Genomic DNA, 22065 nt, shown 5'->3' on the forward strand with positions numbered 1-22065 from the left:
GTACTATAATGTACTAATGAGCATAGCAGATATACGATGTGAAAACATGGAAAGCATGAAAGTAACAGATAGGCACATGTGTTTCACCCCAAAACAGTTTAGAAAACAGTAAAAGATGGGGTTCTATGTACTCACCTGAGGTTGCTTTGTTGTTCTTGTGTAATAACCAGGTAATGCGAGAGGTCACGGAATATCAACGGCCCCTAATAGGTAGCTATGTTAATATACCGGACCAAATCGGAAGGATCGGACAGTACGCGGGTTCGTAAACCAGACGAGTATGGTGACTCGTGTAATATGGTTTAACAAAGCCTACATACCAAAATGAAACTTAACCTAAGTGCTTACGGTCCATCACGACCCGTTTAGGTAGCTTATGCTACCCTAACGCACCGTTCGCGTAGAACGCGTTCGGAACGCCTAACATCGTGACCACAAGGTATAACCTCGGAAGGTTATAGCTATGGTCACCTAATGTGTTTGGTCGGATCCTAATGATCGACCAAATGGGTCGGGTTCGAAAGTATAAGCGATGGTTTAGATCGCTTACCTTACGACCCTATATAAGCACTACACTAGAAGTGACGAGCTAAGCATGTTAGAACATGCTTAACTAAGTTTAGAAAACCGGTTTGTCATCAAAACAAACGGCTTTGATGCTCACGAGTAGTTTGGTTACAAAATACGCAAGAATGCGCATTTTGGCCGAAACTACGACTCGTCACTGAGCCTAGATAACGGGGTAATCAGTAGGTATGGTCACTACGGACCATAACCATCGTGATCACGCTCACGTTATGAAGTCCCATGAACTTCGCATCGTCCATAAGCGGGTCAATGCAGAAAGTCGACAAAACGTTGACTTTCGGACTCGAAAAGCGAATATAAGAGCGAAAGAAGACTTACGGAGGGTCCCCGAGTGCTAATCTAGATCAAATAGCTCAGGTATGAAGCAAAGGCATCAACTTAGAGCATTTTGATCAGATTTTGGTGATTTTTACACTAAAGGGGGGGGGGTATTTATAGGAAAAGTGGAACCGTTAGGATCGTTTATCGAATATCGTGCCGCGATCTCGAGAGTACACTTGTCAAATTCTTGTGGTAGGTCAGAAATTGCCCCTTGGCTCTTGATTGGGTGAAAGGGCATCGTCTCTTGATCGAACGAAAGGCCAAGTTGCATTAAATGCAAAATATATTCTGTCAGACACCCTCACGCGGCCCGCGTGAAAGTGTGTGCAGATCTTACGCGGGCCGCCTGGTCCCGTCTGATCTGCACCACTTGCAGAATTTACATATTTGGTCCCTGTTGCGTTTTTAAGCTATTTCCAACCCTTTTAAGACCTGTAAAGCCATCTTTAAGGCCCTAAAATGATGCCTAAACATTGTGGACATGAAACATGCCCAAAAATATGCCGGATGTCGGTTCGTTTGGCCGTACGATCGCGATGTTCGCTTAATTACGACGGAATGCGCATAAGCGTGAAAGACGATCCAAATGACGCGATGAATGGATTTTTCTCATGCCAAACACTAAGGCATAATATAAGGATGCTTATATAAATTTTTGGATGTCCGGATGTATTCAGAACGTAAGTTATGCGCGAAAGTGCAAACTTATGCACTTTTTGACACTTTTAGTCCCTGAATGATCCAAAAGTTTATTTTAGCATACCAAACCCCTCAAAGCCTATTTCTAAGCTATGTAAAGGATATTTATGGTATGTTTAACTTATGGACATGTTCCGGAATGTTCGTTACAGTTCAAATTGGCATACTTTCGCAGTTTGTCAAGTTTAGTCCCTGTAAGCGAATTAACTTGTTTTTGCCATACCAAAGCCTTCAAAACTTATTTCTAAGTTATGTAAAGGTTATTTAAGGTATGTTGAGTATATGTTGATGTTCCGGAGTATTTGTCGCATTAAACTAAGTACGTTTATGCACCAGTTTGCGTAAAATTCTCTAGAAAGCGATGTAGAGTTTGAATTTGAACAAAAGTCAAAACATGAAAAATGAAAAACACAACCAAACAAACATTGGGATCAAATAACATTATTTTATTGATAATTGAACTGTTCATGATGATTACAGGCACAAATGTTACAGTCTCCCCTACTTGTGAAAATTTCGTCCCGAAATTTATTTAGAGGAGACTCGTGGAAAGAGATGCGGATATTTTGCCTTCATTTGATCTTCGCGTTCCCAAGTAAACTCGGGTCCACGTTTAGATTCCCAACGAACCTTGACCAAAGGAATGCGCTTGCGTTTAAGCCACTTGACTTCACGTTCCATGATTTCTACCGGTTTCTCAACAAACTTCAGTGTTTTATCAACACGAATTTCGTCAAGCGGTATGTGGAGGTTTTCATCAGCTAAACACCTCTTGAGATTGGACACGTGAAAAGTTGGATGAACATTTCCAAGTTCAGGAGGTAACTCAAGTCTGTAGGCTACCTTGCCGATTCTTTCGACGATCTTAAATGGTCCAACGTATCTAGGTGCAAGTTTTCCTTTCTTTCCAAATCTGATCACACCTTTCCAAGGTGAGACCTTGAGTAATACACGATCACCTACTTGAAAATCCAAGGGCTTGCGTTTTAGGTCCGCGTAACTCTTTTGACGGCTTCTAGCTGTCTGAAGGTTATCACGAACTTTCTTTACCTTTTCTGTTGTCTCTAAAATGAGGGCAGGTCCAGTAAGTTGAGCCTCGCCAATCTCATTCCAGCAGACTGGTGAACGACATTTTCGACCATAGAGAGCCTCGAAAGGAGCCATGTTGATGCTGGAGTGATAACTGTTGTTGTCGGAGAATTCAATCAACGGAAGATGTGAATCCCAACTACCACCAAAGTCGATCACACAAGCTCTAAGCATATCCTCCAGTGTCTGGATTGTTCTTTCAGATTAACCATCCGTTTGCGGATGATAAGCTGTGCTCAAATTGAGTTGAGACCCCATAGCAGATTGCATGGTTCTCCAAAAATGAGAAGTGAAACGAGCATCTCTGTCAGAAATGATGCTCAAAGGAACACCATGTCTAGCTACAATTTCATCCACGTAGATTTGAGCAAGTTTGTCAGCCGAATAATCCTCACGGATTGGCAAGAAATGCGCTGATTTAGTAAGACGATCAACGATTACCCAGATGGCATCGTGACCTTTCTTTGTGCGCGGGAGTTTAGTAATGAGATCCATAGTAATGTTTTCCCATTTCCAAACTGGGATCTCTGGTTGCTCTAATAAACCAGAAGGACGCTGATGTTCAGCCTTAACCTTAAGACAAGTAAGGCATTTTGATACGTATAAGGCAATGTCTTTCTTCATACCAGGCCACCAATACTGAATACGAAGATCCTTATACATCTTATCTGAGCCAGGATGAATGGAATAACGAGACTTATGGGCTTCATCCATAAGCAAGGTACGAAGATCATCTTGGCTTGGGACCCACAAACGGTCCATGAAATAGTACGATCCATTGTCTTTTAATTCAAGAGCAGGTGTTATGTGATAAGGAAATTCCTTATCCATCAAACCTTGTGAAACACAAGATTGTTGAGCCTGAGAAATACGAGCTTGGATATCGGATTGGGCTTGAATAACCGATTGGACACGAACACAATGAAGGTTAGTACGTTCCTTGCGACTCAATGCATCGGCTACGACATTCGCCTTACCAGGATGGTAGCGAATCTCGCAATCGTAGTCGTTTAGAAGTTCAACCCAACGTCGTTGTCTCATGTTGAGCTCTTTTTGATTGAAGATATGTTGAAGACTTTTGTGGTGCGTGAAAACCACACATTTTGTACCGTACAAGTAGTGTCTCCAAATTTTGAGAGCGAAGACAACTGCACCTAACTCAAGATCATGAGTGGTGTAGTTCCTCTCATGTATCTTTAACTGCCTTGATGCGTATGCTATGACTTTGTTTCTTTGCATTAGGACGCAGCCAAGGCCTAATTTAGATGCGTCGCAATAAACGACGAAATCATCATTGCCCTCAGGCAATGTTAGGACAGGTGCGTCGCAAAGCTTTTGTTTCAAAGTCTGAAACGCTTCCTCTTGTTTGACTCCCCAATCAAATGGCTTGTTTTTCTGAGTTAGAGCAGTTAGAGGAACTGCAATCTTTGAGAAGTTTTCAATGAAGCGGCGGTAATAACCCGCTAGACCAAGAAAAGAACGAACTTCAGTAGGGGTAGTAGGTGTATCCCAATCCTTAATCGCGCTGATCTTGGAGGGATCTACATGAATACCTTGTTCGTTGACAATATGTCCTAAGAATTGAACCTCTTTAAGCCAGAATTCACACTTGGAGAATTTGGCGAAAAGTTGTTCTTTCTTTAGGAGTTCCAAAGTAAGACGGAGATGTTGCTCATGATCAGCTCGCGTCTTAGAATATATCAAAATGTCGTCAATGAAAACGATGATGAACTTATCTAAATAAGGCTTGCAGACCCTATTCATTAAGTCCATGAAAACAGCAGGAGCATTAGTCAAACCGAATGGCATGACTGTGAACTCGTAATGTCCATAACGAGTACGGAACGCTGTCTTGGGAATGTCTTCTTCATGTACACGAAGCTGATGATATCCAGATCGTAGATCAATCTTTGAAAAATAAGATGCGCCTTGTAATTGATCAAAGAGATCATCAATGCGAGGTAGGGGATATCGATTTTTGATGGTAAGCTTGTTAAGCTCACGATAATCGATACACATCCTAAAAGATCCATCCTTCTTCTTTACAAAGAGAACGGGAGCACCCCAAGGTGAAAAGCTAGGACGGATAAAACCTTTGTCGGAGAGTTCCTGCAGCTGTTTAGAAAACTCTTGCATCTCGGACGGTGCAAGACGATATGGAGCTCTGGCAACGGGATTTGCACCAGGTACGAGGTCAATACAGAACTCGACTTGGCGTGCTGGAGGTAGACCAGGTAAGTCTTCAGGGAATACTTCGGAATAATCCCGAACGACAGGAATATCTGAAATAGACTTACCTTTGCCCTTATCTGTTGTAATATGTGCTAAAAAGGCTACATAGTGCTTTCGCAGATACTTCCGTGCTTTAAAACAGGACATGAGTTTGAGACCACCGGCAGGCTTCTCACCATGGACCTGTAGGATCTCACCTGTCGATAGCGGTACACGGACAATCTTCTCAGAACAAACTATCTCTGCGCGATGCTTGGATAACCAATCCATTCCCACAATAACGTCGAAGCTTCCAAGTTGCATTGGCGTGAGGTCAATAGGAAAAATATGGTCGTTAAGGTTCAACTGGCAGTTGCGTAGAACAGAATTAAGAACAATGGGTTCACCACTAGCAACCTCTACTGTCAAAGGTTTACCTAGTTTCGTTCTAGACACGCGAAGCATTGTCTCAAAAGACAATGACACAAAGCTCTTGTCGGCACCCGAATAAAAAAGAACAGATGCTGGCTGATTATTAATAAAGAACGTACCGTTCAGCACCTCGTTGTCTGCTTGTGCTTCTTGTGCATTCATGTTGAAGACTCGACCTCGAGCCGGTTCTGGATTCTGGTTTGCATTCTGGTTCTGGTTGACTAGTCTTGGACACCGATTTCTGTAGTGGGTCAGATCCCCCCAGTTATAACAAGCACCTGATGGGTAGTTTGGTCGTGCAACCTGACCCTGTTGTTGAGCAACCTGTGGAGCAGGGTTCTGTACTGCGCGGTTCTGAGCAAACCGACAAACATTGGCAAGATGACCTGATTTCCCACAGTTAGTACAGAAACGACACTGATATTGCGGCTGATGGTGACTGTTGCATTGATTGCACAAAGGTGCACTTCCTGAGTAGGGTTTCTTTGCTGGAGGCTGGTTGGGAGCTGCCTGGTTAGCTTGGGCAGTCACAGCAAAATTTTGGGAAGCCTTACGCTTCCTTGACCCCCTTGAAGAACCAGAGTCCTTTCCCTTCTTGTTCTGACCTTTCTTACTATCCTCCTTGTCAGCCGACTGCTTCTTGCCCTTGTCACCCTTCCTGTGTAGTTTATTCTTTCGGATCTGTGACTCAGTCAATGTCGCCGATAACTCGATTGCCTGACGGAGTGTGGTAGGGTTGCTACCAGTAAGGATGTCTTGTACTGAGTCAGGCAGGCCGTCGATGTACCTTTCGATAGCCTTGTCGAGTGGGGCAACCATAGTCGGGCAAAGCAGACTTAACTCCTCAAACCTGTCAGTATAAGCCCTGTGCTCACCACTATCCTGTTTCAAATCATCAAACTCTTTCTCTAACGCTCGTTGATCATGACGGGGACAAAACTCCCTCATCATAAGAGCTCTCAGTTCAGCCCACGTCTGTGCTAGAGCAACTTCCGCACCACGGTCTCTCATTACCCCGTTCCACCACGTAAGAGCCCTCTTCTGAAACACACTTGAAGAAAACTCGACCTTGCGATTGTCAGGACACTGAACATGATGGAAAGTGTTCTCGATGCTCTCGAACCACTGAAGAAGCCCAGTTGCTCCCTCAGAACCACTAAACTTGAGTGGCTTAGCCGAGTTAAAATCTTTGTATTTGCATATACCATTGTTGTTGTTGTTGGCTTGGTTCCATTGAGCGAAGAGATTTGGGAATTGAGCAGCCATCTGCTGCGCAATAATCTCCGCCAGCTCGGCAGTGGCTATCTGGTTGTCGCGTCGAGGAGGCATTCTAGAAGAGAAAAAAATGAAATCAAACGAGTGAGATGATTGGATGAAGAGAATGAGATGAAGCAAAATCAACACAAGCAAAGATGGCGGTTATGCATCGCAAAGCAAACAAGCGACATGAAATGTCTAGTCAAAGTAAATGGGTCAGAATTAGTGTATCGCGAAGACATGCTCGCCTATAAGTGAACACTCACCCCAAGAGTTCCCAGGTAAGAGTGATTGGTCCGATTATGTGGATTTGTACGAACACTCTAGCCTTAGACAGAAAACTCAGGGTACAGGCATTCACCCTTCTAGTTCGCATGTTCACACTATTAACCCAAAACTTTGACAGGATTTTTGAAAATCCAAAGGGGTTCAAAACCTTATAACAGAGGGTTCAAAACCTTACAATAGAGGGTTCAAAACCTAGTAATCAATCATCCTAGAACAGATGATTAATTTTCAAAGCGGATTCGAAACCGAAGTTCCCGTTGTGGTTATCACCTAAAGATAGGTGATGTGCATGTTTTAAACTCTAAACACAAGATAACTTGTGTTAGGGTCCTAAAGTTATAGTCTAGGTCAAAGCATTACTAATAACCTAATTCCCTATAACCATTGGCTCTGATACCAACTCTTCTGTCACACCCCGGCCGCGTGTAACATGCAACCGCGGCGGAAATGCCGAGGAGTGTTGAGGACAGAATTAAATTGTTTCATAACCATGGCATACAAGTTGTATTTTATTTATAAACAAGGGTGTTACATTGTCTTAGAAAGAGAGTATGGAAATCAAAACATAATTATGCTAGTTCTAACTTCATTTTTAGGCTCTAAGGCACAGGTCCGCCCTAGAATCATGATCATCGTCCTATGGAATAGCTCCTGAAAACACATGTGAAAGTAGGTACGTCAGCATAAAAATGCCTGTGAGATACATAGGTTTTGTGAAAATGGGGTTCATGATTTGAGTTTAAAGAATGTTTAATAACAGTCAATCATGAACCTTGTGCTTTGTCTTGCTTTGTAAATCATTTGAAAAAAAACGAAATCATCAGATGATATGAATAGATAAGTGCAAGGTTAAACGAGTAACCAAGTAAAATGAGTTGAATATAATAAGTTGTTTTGTAAGACAATGTTTCATGAAAAGTATGTTATTTGTATAAAATGTTATATGTCTAAACTGAAATGATTTAGATAACGCTAAGATATGTAATATTATACAAACATTTATATATGGGAAGTACCAGCGGCGTATCCACCATGTTTGCATCATATTATATACTCCACGTTACCCGAACCATTTACCCAAACCAATCCACCATGTAAATTGTTCATGTATAAACCAAATGTCAAGTGTTATTGTGTAAACCATGTCAAATGTTTATGTTCAATGTAAACCAACAAATGTGTATGTTAATGTCAACGTGTTTATGTTCAATGTAAATCATGAAATGTGTAATCCCAAAATGTATCATGTATGGTAAGCGAAATGTATCAACTTAAACCATATGCACAAAACAAGTCGTTGAAGTAAAACGTGGTTTAAATCAACGTTATGTTCTGTGGAAAATGCATGCTCAATTGAAAATAACATTTATGCGGTATTGTAAACTATGCATACATCCAAGCCTTGAGACTGCGGCGATAAACCCTTAAACAAATTAAAGGTTTATCTAAGTTATGTATATCGAATTCGGTCATTCCTTCCAGTCCTATCAAACCCAGGACTTCAGGAATGGGAGTTGTCAATTCCTATGGTACCACTACCTACTAACGAACGGCGTAGCTAGTGTTAATGAATGTATTGTCCCATGTTAAACAAACCAAATGTCATAACAAAATGAAGGCATGTGATGTAAACAATTGTACTAAGTATGCTGAGTAAACATACGAAGCAGAAATGTTCATGTAAATCAATGTGTCCATATGCTGAGTAAACATATGCAACAGAAATGTTTATGTAAATCAATGTGTCCATATGCTGAGTAAACATATGCAACAGAAATGTTTATGTAAATCAATGTGTCCATATGCTGAGTAAACATATGCAACAGAAATGTTATGTAAATCAATGTACTAAGTACGCACACAATGGGCATACATAGCATAAAATGTAATGAAATCATGTACTATAATGTACTAATGAGCATAGCAGATATACGATGTGAAAACATGGAAAGCATGAAAGTAACAGATAGGCACATGTGTTTCACCCCAAAACAGTTTAGAAAACAGTAAAAGATGGGGTTCTATGTACTCACCTGAGGTTGCTTTGTTGTTCTTGTGTAATAACCAGGTAATGCGAGAGGTCACGGAATATCAACGGCCCCTAATAGGTAGCTATGTTAATATACCGGACCAAATCGGAAGGATCGGACAGTACGCGGGTTCGTAAACCAGACGAGTATGGTGACTCGTGTAATATGGTTTAACAAAGCCTACATACCAAAATGAAACTTAACCTAAGTGCTTACGGTCCATCACGACCCGTTTAGGTAGCTTATGCTACCCTAACGCGTCGTTCGCGTAGAACGCGTTCGGAACGCCTAACATCGTGACCACAAGGTATAACCTCGGAAGGTTATAGCTATGGTCACCTAATGTGTTTGGTCGGATCCTAATGATCGACCAAATGGGTCGGGTTCGAAAGTATAAGCGATGGTTTAGATCGCTTACCTTACGACCCTATATAAGCACTACACTAGAAGTGACGAGCTAAGCATGTTAGAACATGCTTAACTAAGTTTAGAAAACAGGTTTGTCATCAAAACAAACGGCTTTGATGCTCACGAGTAGTTTGGTTACAAAATACGCAAGAATGCGCATTTTGGCCGAAACTACGACTCGTCACTGAGCCTAGATAACGGGGTAATCAGTAGGTATGGTCACTACGGACCATAACCATCGTGATCACGCTCACGTTATGAAGTTCCATGAACTTCGCATCGTCCATAAGCGGGTCAATGCAGAAAGTCGACAAAACGTTGACTTTCGGACTCGAAAAGCGAATATAAGAGCGAAAGAAGACTTACGGAGGGTCCCCGAGTGCTAATCTAGATCAAATAGCTCAGGTATGAAGCAAAGGCATCAACTTAGAGCATTTTGATCAGATTTTGGTGATTTTTACACTAAAGGGGGGGTATTTATAGGAAAAGTGGAACCGTTAGGATCGTTTATCGAATATCGTGCCGCGATCTCGAGAGTACACTTGTCAAATTCTTGTGGTAGGTCAGAAATTGCCCCTTGGCTCTTGATTGGGTGAAAGGGCATCGTCTCTTGATCGAACGAAACGCCAAGTTGCATTAAATGCAAAATATATTCTGTCAGACACCCTCACGCGGCCCGCGTGAAAGTGTGTGCCGATCTTACGCTGGCCGCCTGGTCCCGTCTGATCTGCACCACTTGCAGAATTTACATATTTGGTCCCTGTTGCGTTTTTAAGCTATTTCCAGCCCTTTTAAGACCTATAAAGCCATCTTTAAGGCCCTAAAATGATGCCTAAACATTGTGGACATGAAACATACCCAAAAATATGTCGGATGTCGGTTCGTTTGGCCGTACGATCGCGATGTTCGCTTAATTACGACGGAATGCAAATAAGCGTGAAAGACGATCCAAATGATGCGACGAATGGATTTTTCTCATGCCAAACACTAAGGCATAATATAAGGATGCTTATATAAATTTTTGGATGTCCGGATGTATTCAGAACGTAAGTTATGCGCGAAAGTGCAAACTTATGCACTTTTTGACACTTTTAGTCCCTGAATGATCCAAAACTTTATTTTAGCATACCAAACCCCTCAAAGCCTATTTCTAAGCTATGTAAAGGATATTTATGGTATGTTTAACTTATGGACATGTTCCGGAATGTTCGTTACAGTTCAAATTGGCATACTTTCGCAGTTTGTCAAGTTTAGTCCCTGTAAGCGAATTAACTTGTTTTTGCCATACCAAAGCCTTCAAAACTTATTTCTAAGTTATGTAAAGGTTATTTAAGGTATGTTGAGTATATGTTGATGTTCCGGAGTATTTGTCGCATTAAACTAAGTACGTTTATGCTCCAGTTTGCGTAAAATTCTCTAGAAAGCGATGTAGAGTTTGAATTTGAACAAAGTCAAAACATGAAAAATGAAAAACACAACCAAACAAACATTGGGATCAAATAACATTATTTTATTGATAATTGAACTGTTCATGATGATTACAGGCACAAATGTTACACATGAACCTTGTAATTTGCTTTGTCTTGTAAATCATTTGAAAAACAGTAAGATCAGATGATATGTATAAATAGGAGAATAGTGTATGGTTAAACTAATAACCATGTAAAATGAGTTTATAAGATAAGTTGTTTGTAAACCAATGTCTTGTGAAAAGTGTGTTATTTATATAAAATGTTATATGTCTCAAATTGAAATGATTTAAATAATGCTACGATATGTAATACCATACAGACACTTATATATAGGAAGTACCAGCGGCGTATCCACCATGCTTGTATCATATTACACACGCTTCGTTACTTAGATCACTTGCTCAAACCAAAGCATCAAGATGAAATGTTTAACAATGGTAGAAATGTTCATGTGTGGTCAAATGTCTATTGTCAAATGTAAATCATATCAACAGATACAACTGCTTCACACGGTTCAATGGTTACAAACGGTTCATAAAATCAAAGGGTTAAGACGGTTCACATAGTCAAATGGTTACAACGGTTCGAAATGTAGTATAATGTGTTCATATGCTGGATGAGCATATGCAACAGAAATGCAATGTAAAACAATGTACTAAGTATGCACACAATGGGCGTACGTAGCATGAGATGTATTGTAAAGTGATGTACTAAGTATGCACACAATGGGCGTACGTAGCATGATATGTATTGTAAAGTGATGTACTAAGTATGCACACAACGGGCATACGTAGCATGAGATGTATTGTAAAGTGATGTACTAAGTATGCACACAACGGGCATACATAGCATATAATGTATTGAAATCATGTACTATAAATGTACTAATGAACATAGCAAGTATATGATGTGAAAACAGGAAAGCAAGAAAGTAACAAGTAGGCACATGTGTTTCACCCCAAAACAGTTTGGAAAACAGTAAAAGAGGGGTTCAATGTACTCACCTGAGATTGCTTTGAAGTTCTTGTATAACACCCAAATAAAGCCAGAGATCACGGATATTAAACGACACCTAATAGGTAGCTATATTAATATACCGGACCAAAATCGGAAGGATCAGATAGTATGCGGGTTCGTAAACCAAACGAGTATAAAGACTCGTGTAATATGGTTTAACAAAGCCTACATACTAAAATGAAACCTAACCTAAGTGCTTACGGCCCATTACGACCCGTTTAGGTAGCTTATGCTACCTTAACGCGTAGAATGCGTTTGGAACGCCTAACATCGTGACCTCAAGGTATAACCTCGGAAGGTTACAGCTATGGTCACCTAATGTGTTTGGTTGGATCCTAATGATCGACCAAATGGGTCGGGTTCGAAAGTATAAGCGATGGTTTAGATCGCTTACCTTACGACCCTATATAAGCACTATACCAAAAGTGACGAGCTAAGCATGTTAGAACATGCTTAACTAAGTTTAGAAAACAGGTTTGGCATCAAAACAAACGGCTTTGATGCTCACGAGTAGTTTGGTTACAAAATACGCAAGAATGCGCATCTTGGCCGAAACTACGACTCGTCACTAAGCCTTGATAACGTGGTAATCAGTAGGTATAGTCACTACGGACTATAACCATCGTGATCATGCTCACGTTATGAAGTTCCAACGAACTTCGGGTTGACCATAGGCTGGTCAACGCAGAAAGTCAAACAAAACTTTGACTTTCGGACTCGAAAAGCGAATAAAAGAACGAAAGAACACTTACGAAGGGTCCCCGAAAGCTAATCTCGATCCAGCAGCTCAGCTATGAATCAAAGGCCTCAACTTAGAGCTTTAGATCAGATTTTGTGGGTTTTTAACCAAAAGGGAGGGGGTATTTATAGGAAAAGCAAGACCGTTAGGATCGTTTCTTGAATATCGTGCCACGATCTTATGCGTACACTTGTCAAGATGTTGTGGTGGCTCATAATGACCCTTAACTCCTGAGATTGTGAAAGGGCATTGCCCTTTGGAGTGTTTGAAAGGCCAACTTCAGCCAAAAAAACAAGTTTCTGCATCTGCAGGGGCCACGCGGCCCGCGTCAGCATATGGACAAAACTCAGGCGGGCCGCCTGGGCATGTCTGATCTGCACAAACTTTCAGAAATGGCAGTTTTGGTCCCTGTTGCATATCTAAGCCATTTCCGACACTTCTAAGGCCCGTAAAGCCAACATTAAGGCCCTAAAATGATGTCTAATCATTGTGGACATGAAACATGCTCAAAAATATGCCGGATGTTGGTTCGTTTGGTCGTACGATCGCGATGTTCGGTTAATTACGACGGAATGCGCATAAGCGCGAAAAACGATCCAAATGACGAATGGATTTTTTCTTATGCCAAACACTAAAATAAATTATTTTAGTGCTTACATAAATTTTTGGATGTCCGGATGTATTCAGAACGTAAGTTATGCGCGAAAGTGCAAACTTGTGCACTTTTTGACACTTTTAGCCCCTGAATGATCCAAAAGTTTGTTTTAGCATACCAAACTCCTCGAAGCCTATTTCTAAGCTATGTAAAGGATATTTATGGTGTGTTTAACTTATGGACATGTTCCGGAATGTTTGTTACAGTTCAAATTGGCATACTTTCGCAGTTTGCCAAGTTTAGTCCCTGTAAGCGAATTAACTTATTTTTGCCATACCAAGGCCTTCAAAACTTATTTCTAAGTTATGTAAAGGTTATTTAAGGTATGTTAAGTATATGATGATGTTCCGGAGTATTTGTCGCATTTAAACTGAGTACGTTTACGCACCAGTTTACGTATAATTCTCTAGAAAGCGATATAAAGTTTGAAATTGAAAAAGAATTGATATGTGCACATATTTATACAAGATCCCAAGTATGAAATACAATATTTCATCGGCTTGGTATTTGTTTGATGGTCGCGGTGATACAGGTGTCACATTACTTATAGTTTTAACAAACTTTTTCTAAAAACCCATCTTGTATGTTTCTTTTTATAACTTTGTAAAAGTATTATTTTTAGTGAAAAACCTCTTATACTTTAACAAAATCCAAGATTATGATCATCCATCTAAACGTTTATGTTTAACAAAACCCTTAAACATTAACTTGTATACTTGTTAGATTATGTTTTTAAACATCATCTAACAAGTTATTCATATGCTAATCATCAAAACTATACCAAATATACAAGTAATCATCCTTAAATCATAACATAAAGATACTTTTATATCATGATTATTATTTTGCTTCTTTGTATTTTCATATTATTTTGTATGATTATTTATTTTATTTCATGTTCTTTAAACAAATAATACATAAATAAGTATGAAAAGAAAGGATTTTAGAAGCTTACTACTAGTACTTGTGGCTAGGGATGATCTATATGATGATTAAAGAAAAGAAAAAGTGTTGATCTTGGGGTTTTGAAAGCTTTGGAATTTATGGAATGACTTGCTTCTTCTTGTAGTATCCTTAGATTATCTTATGTATCTTCAAGCTCCATGTTGATCATCAAAAAGTGTTAAAAAGATGAATGATTTTGGTGGGTGTTCTTGGCTAGGATATGAAGGTTGAGAGAGTTTCTTAAGTATGTGAAAAATAAGGTGAAAAGTGAGATGGAATGCTATAGTGATTATTGTAACTAATGTTATAAGTCTTCCACCAAGTTCTCCAACTTGTGCAAGTTGCAACACCTTAGTAATATCTAAGATATTTATGGGAACACTGGTAAAGAAAAAGTGGGTCCCACATGGGTAAGTTGCAACTTGTTTTCTTAGGTAAACATGTGTTAGTTTTTGAGATGTTTTGTTAGGAATACTTGTATGTATATGTGTTTAAGTGTTAAGAAGGTCTTAAGTGACCATTATTAGTCTAATATGATCTAAATAATATTAGATGGTCACTAAAAAAATATCCGATATTGTTCGGATAATCGTTTTGCTTTGTATCCGTTAGTCGTTATTTGAACGCTAAGCTTGTGTAACTTGTGTGAATTGATGTAGTTATTGGTTCGGATGATACCAGAAGGTATCTTCATATGAATTCTATGTTAAACATCATTTTCACATGTTGTAAAAATATTAAAAAGCTGATTTCTGCGGAAAAGTGTTGAAATCGTCGCTTTTAGTGCTTTTCGGGCAATTTTTAGTGTTGTCGGACGTCGGAAAGGTTTTAAATCAAACCCTTGCATTCCTAGTTACAGTTTAATATATATTAGATGTTGGACTTTCGTCTGAGTCTTAAAGATGTCGCTTAGATGGTTTCTGCGGATCCTGCGTTTTCATCAGAATACTAGTTTACTAGGTGTTTTTCTAGTAGTTTCGATGCATTGTTTAAACTGTTTCAAATGTATTAAAAAAATGAATCATGTGCATCCTAAGTAAGTATTCCATGAGTATTCTAAGTGTATGTTACAAAATACGTAGTTCGGGTGTTCAAAATGCATAAAAATGTAGCTAAAAGTGAGTACTTTAAGTATATGAATGTTTCCGGAAAGTGGAAGTTGTCACATTCTCCCCCTGTTATTGAGAATTTCATACCGAAATTCAAGTTGAGTCATCCTTTGCAGAAGCATTCTCGAACAGGTGGGGGTATTTTGGTTTTGATTTGATTTTCACGTTCCCAAGTATATTCGGGTCTGTGTCGAGAGTTCCGACGAATTTTTGCTAATATGTTACGACTCCTTCATGTTTTCTGGACCTTCCGGTCCATGACCTCAACAGGTGCTTTAGTGAATTGGAGTTTGTTATCAATGTGAACCTCCTCCTCCGGGATGAAAACTGTTTCTTGCGTTGGACTCTTCTTGAGATTCGACACATGAAACATGTCGTGCACACTACTAAGTTCTTCTGGTAACTTCAGCTTGTAGGCATCGGTGCCAATCTTTTCCAAGATTTCATATAGACCTACGTATCGAGGGTTAAGCTTTCCACGCTTACCGATCCTTGCTACGCCCTTCCAAAGCGAGACTTTCAACAAGACTTTGTCCCTAACCTCGAAAGATAATGGCTTCCGTCTCTTGTCTGCGTAGCTCTTTTGTCGATCGCGAGCCATTTTGATACGGTCTCTAATCTAAAAAATTTTATCCGTAGTCTCTTGGACTAATTCCAAACCACTTAGTTGTTCATTGCCTGCTTCCGCCCAACATAGCAGAGAGCGGTACTTTCGACCATAGAGAGCTTCAAACGGTACAGTTGGTATACTTGTATGGTAGTTGTTGTTGTAGGAAAACTCAACCAAAGGTAAATGTGTATCCCAGTTGCCGCCCAAATCCAAAACACATGCACGAAGCATATCTTTGGGTGTTTGGATTGTCCGTTCTCTCTGGCCGTCAGTTTGTGGATGAAATGTCGCGCTTAGATTTAAATGAGATCCAAAGGTCTGTTGGAATGACTTCCAAATTCTTGAAATAAAGGGACTGTCTCGGTCTGAAATGATTGAAATAGGCACTCCAAGACAAGCCACTATTTCTTTGAGATAGAGTTCCGCTAGTTTCTCTGTGCCATCCTTCTCCTGAATTGGCAAGAAGTGTGTGGATTTTGTCAATCTATCGACGATTATCCAAATCATGTCGTGGCCTTTTGAGGTCCTGGGTATTTTTCTAATGAAGTCCATCGATATTCGTTCCCATTTCCAACCAAAAATCTCGGGTTGTTGTAGCAAGCCCGAGGGTTTCTAATATTCGGCCTTGCCCTTCGCGCAAGTCAAGCATCTCAAAGGCCGCCAAAGAATGGAACCCAAATTCTACCCATAAATTATAAAGTTCCATCTTCTTTCGGCACTAATTGTTTTTATGTGACTCAAAGTGTTTCTGCTCGGATATGTTCTTCCTTGAGCGCTTCTTGTTGTGCATCATGAATTCGTGTGGTAAGATGCGTGTGAATCATCGTCTCTAATGCTCGAACTCTCAAAGTTCTAACTCGTTCCTTGCGGCTCCAGGCGTCTGCTACAATGTTCGCCTTGCCCGAATGGTACTTTATTTCACAATCATAGTCGTTCAGCAATTAAATCCAACGTCGCTGACACATATTTAGTTCTTTTTGATTGAGTACGTGCTGAAGACTTTTATGATCCGTGAAAATCATACACTGAGTACCATATAAGTAATGTCACCATATTTTCAAAGCGAATACCACCGTACCTAACTCGAGGTCGTGAGTGGTATAGTTCTTTTCATGAACTTTCAGTTGACGTGATGAGTACGCGATAGCTTTCTTCCGTTGCATAAGTACGCAACCCAATCCTTGATGCGAAGCATCACAGTAAAATATGAAGTCATCGGTACCATCGGGTAGTGATAAGATTGGTGCATTGCACAACTTATCCTTGAGAAGTTGAAATGATTCTTCTTGTTTCCCGATTGGGTGAGGGAGGTTAGCGGTTGAGAAAATTTTAGAAAAATTCTCTATAAATCTCCGATAGTACCCTGCTAATCCCAAGAATTGTCGGACTTCAATTGGAGTCTTGGGCGCTTCCCAGTTCTTAATTGCTTCGATATTCGAGGTGTCTACTTGAATTCCTTTCTCGTTCACTGTCTGCCCGAGAAATTGTACTTCACGAATCCAAAACTCGCATTAGTGTCTCCTTCTTGAGTAGTTCTAAAATGGTTCTCAAATGTTGTTCATGCTCGTCTGCCGATCGTAAGTATATCAAAATGTTGTCAATGAACACTATGACGAATTTGTCGAAGTATGGATTGCACACGTGGTTCATTAAGTCCATGAAGACCGTAGGCGTGTTCGTTAAACAAAAAGGTATAACGAGAAACTCGTAATGACCATAATGAGTCTGAAAAGCCGTTTCGGTACGCCTTCCTCTGAAATTCGTAATTGGTGATACCCCGATCGTAAGTCTATCTTGGAGTAGAAGCTTGAACCTTGCAATTGATCGAATAAATCACCAATCCTTGATAGTGGATACTGATTCTTGATGGTGAGTTTATTCAACTCTCTGTAGTCGATGCACATTCTGAGTGTTTCATCCTTCTTCTTTACAAACAAAGCTGGAGCTCCCCAAGGCGAGAAGCTTGGTCTAATGAATCCTTTATCCAACAACTCTTGAATTTCTGTGAATAACTCTTACATTTCAAAAGGTGCTAATCGATATGAAGATTTTGTTATGGGTGCGGTTCACGATATCAAGTCGATATGAAACTCGACTTATCGATATGGTTATAGTCCCGGCAAGTATTCAGGAAATAATTCAGGAAACTCTTTTACCACTGGAATATCTGTCAGTTGTGGCCCAACGGCCTTCTTGTCGACAACATGTGCTAGAAAGGCAATACAACCTTTCCGTAAGCTCTTTTGTGCCTTCTTGTAATTAATGATCCGCAATCGTGTGTCGTGCTTCTCTCTGTGAATAACAAGTGTCTCTTTGTTCAGTGGTGGTAGGCGAACGACCTTCTCACGACAAAAGACTTCGGCTTGGTTATCGGATAACCAATCCATGCCAACCACTACGTCGAAACCACCCAACTCAACGGGTAAGAGATCGATACTGAATCTTCGCTCGCCAAGTTCCAAGGAACATCCTCTAACAACTTTCCCTGACTCGACTAGTTTACCGTATGTCGATTCTATAGAATGAGGGGACGTCTAGCTTACTTGGCTCTAGGCCAAGTACATTTTAAATTCTGTTTGGTGGAGACTTCACTATAAAGTTTTAGGAACCCTATGTTTAAATGTAGGATAACCCAATCCATATGTTTAGATGTAGGATAACCCGATCCATATGTTTAGATGTTGGATAACCCAACCATATGTTTAGATGTAGGATAACCCAATCCCTAATTGTAGCTAGGACAATCCCGTCCCTAGCCATGAAACTCATGTATGTGAAATGCTGAGATGAAGCTAAAATTGGCACCAGTATCAAATAACATGGATGTGAAATGTTGGTTGATTGGAAACGTGTCGAGTAACTACTGTTTGAGTGATCGAGGTAGGGTAGGATAATGCGGTCATGCCTCGGATCTCCGGGGCTAAATCCCATATGTAACGCGCAATGCATTTGAATTCAGGTGTTACGTAGTATGGAAACAACCCTTGAGATATCGTGAAAGCCTCGAGTGTAACCAACAACATTGGCTCTAATCATGATCGAGTTTTAGAATTTTGTTTCCAACCTTTGAATTTAAATCAGCAAGCAATACTCTTCTCGTATAAGATCCTTGAGTTCTTCCCCCGACAACCTCTTCACTGTATCCCTTCCTAGCGTTTGTACCCGGAGATTCCACCAAGTTAAGGTTGCGTTCAGCAGGAGTGCGTTTCCTAGTATGACTAACCGACTTCATTGTCTTTACGTGGCAGACGGAACCTACCGCACCTCTCGTATTAACGAGGTCTTGCCGCTTACAGTCCGAAAAGTCTTAAAATTAAGGCCTTGTGTGGTCGCATCTTCTGGTGTGGCATTGCTACTCATTCCCGATCCATCGGGATTTGAATCACTTGAACTACCAGTACCACCAGTACCCTCACTAGTGTCATCCCGATTAACCTCATGTTGTGCAATTTCTGCACCCTCATGTTGTTCCATAAGAACTTTAGTTTGACTGTGAGATGCTGATTAGTTAACCCCTTTTTGGGTGTAGACCATCCTCCTGGCACCATGATCTTTTTAATATACAACATTAAAAGAATCTAGACATATATTTTAGAAAAATATAGTCTATCATGTGCCCAAGAATGAAGAAGGAAATTGGTCATAAAATCCTCAAGATCGTATTGTTCATACATGTTTGAATAAATGATAATATGGATAACCGCAACCAAAATGCGTAGCGCCTCTTGCATGTACTGGACATATGTCTAAGTGGAAAACGAAATAATTTGTTGAGGAGGGGAAACCAACCAGTGGCATCCGTCCCTATAGTATGCATTCCATACTACATAGGCTTTAATCATCCGAAGTAGAGAAATTCCTTTGTCGTACTTGCCCATGTGACGAATATGGTAATAGTGCTTGAGCTTCACGAGCTCCAACAAGATCATTAAGATCTTCATAGATGTCGAATAGAATGCAATGAGGGAGTTGTAGCATGGCTCATGCCACACTATCCCTTTGGATAGGACAAATGTCAAATGACGGAATTTATTGTATTCATTTCCAATAAGTAAGATAAGGTGCCATAGACACCAAGGAACCAACTCATGTACAAGAATTCTAGAATGTTGAGGAAAGATCCTCCATGAGTGGTTAACAAGTTTTGTTTGTTTAGATGACTAGTCTCGAACAACTCGTGTTATAGATCAAATGTTTCGACGCGAATGAATATGTATCGTCTTCCTGTATTGTATTGTATTGTATTGTAGGGTGTTATAGTAACCATCTCAGTTAGTGTTCTACAGGAAAGAAACTTGAACACTTAAGAATTTTGAATGGATAGTGATCACTAGCTTCACCCGCAGAGTCCACCAGAATTTCCATGCACTACAAGTTATTATTATGTGGGCCCCCGTAATAATAAATTGTCTTGCATGGTCACCCTAGTATTCTCTCGTTCAGAGCAGGCGATCACGTGTCAACGTCCATTGTCATTACTCGCAGAACGACACGACGTTAGATGAAAAAGGAATAGAGAGAATTTGTGAAAATAACAACTGGAGAGGCACCTTTAAGATGAGTACTTCATCTTCCTTGTCTGGACAAGAGTGTCGTCAATTATGATTTGTATGAGCCACAGGGACCTCGTCCCACTAATGGAGTTGTTGTCTAAGGCTGCCACCTCCGCCTCATCGTCACTACTGAAGTCAGGCATCTCAGCATCCGCGAGAAAGCAACGATCTTCCACGGGATCAATACTTTATGGTCTCACTTAGGAACCACGTTCGTCATAAGCTCCACAATAGACATGAGGTCGATATTCTCATGGAAGATGTATTGTATAAAATATGTCATGTTTGAAAATAGAGTATCATATCTTGTGTAAAAGATGTCTTGTCTTAACCATTTTATGTGTGTCAAGGATGACAATGGAATTCGAAGTCAAAGGCATTTTGTTCTTGCCACAATATTCCTTAGAACACATATATAAATCATTTATATATAATCACATAAAATCCTATCTAACAAGGATTTCTATCTTGCATAAGCTGAACTTGTAAACCGTTTATAATGTGTAAACTGATAATGTAATGTATGTAGGCACATAGTCTGTTAATGTAATGTGTCTATTTCTCATAGACTTCACCAATGGAAATGTCCTCGCTTGATTTATGTGAAGTGAATTTTTGTTGTAGTGGACCTTGAAAAATGTTTATGCAATGAAAACCTTTTGACCTGTCCAATTTTATTTATAATCTGTTCAACATGAACAAGAGGTTTTTGTGAGAGGTCCCCAGTGATTGTAGACTTAGACTCGAGAAAGAATCCTGATTCACTACAATCGATGCTCTGATACCAATCTGTCACACCCGCTCATAGCGGAAGCGCGAGGTGTGATCTGATCGGTTCTCATTGCATAACAATATAAGTAAACATACTAAATGAATAAAAACAAGCTCCAATGCCATTGTCATAATCGTTTCAAAAGAACGCAACATAAGTTAAATGTATTGGTTACAAACCATCAAATGAAAATAAGCTGTCATTGTTTTATACATCAAAATGTAATTCCTAAAATGTCAAGGCTTTGACCACTATATCACCGCAAAGAGGCGGTATATGACGTGCAAGCCCTTTAAATGGTGGCATGGAGTCTTGATACTTGCTTTCCTTGACTGAAATGTCCGCATGGTCCACCAATTTACTGAAATACATGTTAAGTTTGAAAACATCAAAAAAAGTTGGCGAGTTCATGCAGTTTAGTTATATAAGATGTATCTGTAAAATGTGAGTTGTATAAAATGTATCTGTAAAATGTGAGTTGTATAAAATGTATCCATAAAATGTGAGTTGTATAAACTGTATCCATAAAATATGAGTTGTATAAGATGTATCTGTATGTAATGATGTAGTATGTAAAGCGTCAATGAAATCATTGATCATTAATGTTTCGCGAGGACATTAATATGTGTGACGAACTAGGAAGCAATCCAAACCTAGACGATTTCGTGTCGACTACTATCGACTGGGACACAAACGCACTCTTCTGTATGGGTCCACGACCAAGAGTGGGGCTCGCCAAAACCCATTAGATCTAACCCTCTGTACCTAGGTCCAAATTGGATTAATGGTGCTTAGATGTATGACCCAAATCGCACATGATCTAAGGTGTTTCATTCCATGACTTAACATACAATTGAACATGTATTTTCC

At 40.0% G+C, this 22065-nt stretch overlaps 1 protein-coding gene across 1 annotated transcript; it reads right to left on the reverse strand.

The window, feature by feature from the left end:
* Window positions 1–15492: 15492 nt before the first annotated feature.
* On the reverse strand, window positions 15493–15861 carry LOC110870578. The gene has a single exon (XM_022119763.1). The coding sequence runs from the start codon at window positions 15859–15861 to the stop codon at window positions 15493–15495; it is 369 nt and encodes a 122-aa protein (XP_021975455.1).
* Window positions 15862–22065: the final 6204 nt, after the last annotated feature.

The sequence above is a fragment of the Helianthus annuus genome, chromosome 8 (genome assembly GCF_002127325.2).
Source record: "Helianthus annuus cultivar XRQ/B chromosome 8, HanXRQr2.0-SUNRISE, whole genome shotgun sequence".
Classification (NCBI taxonomy): Eukaryota; Viridiplantae; Streptophyta; class Magnoliopsida; order Asterales; family Asteraceae; genus Helianthus; species Helianthus annuus.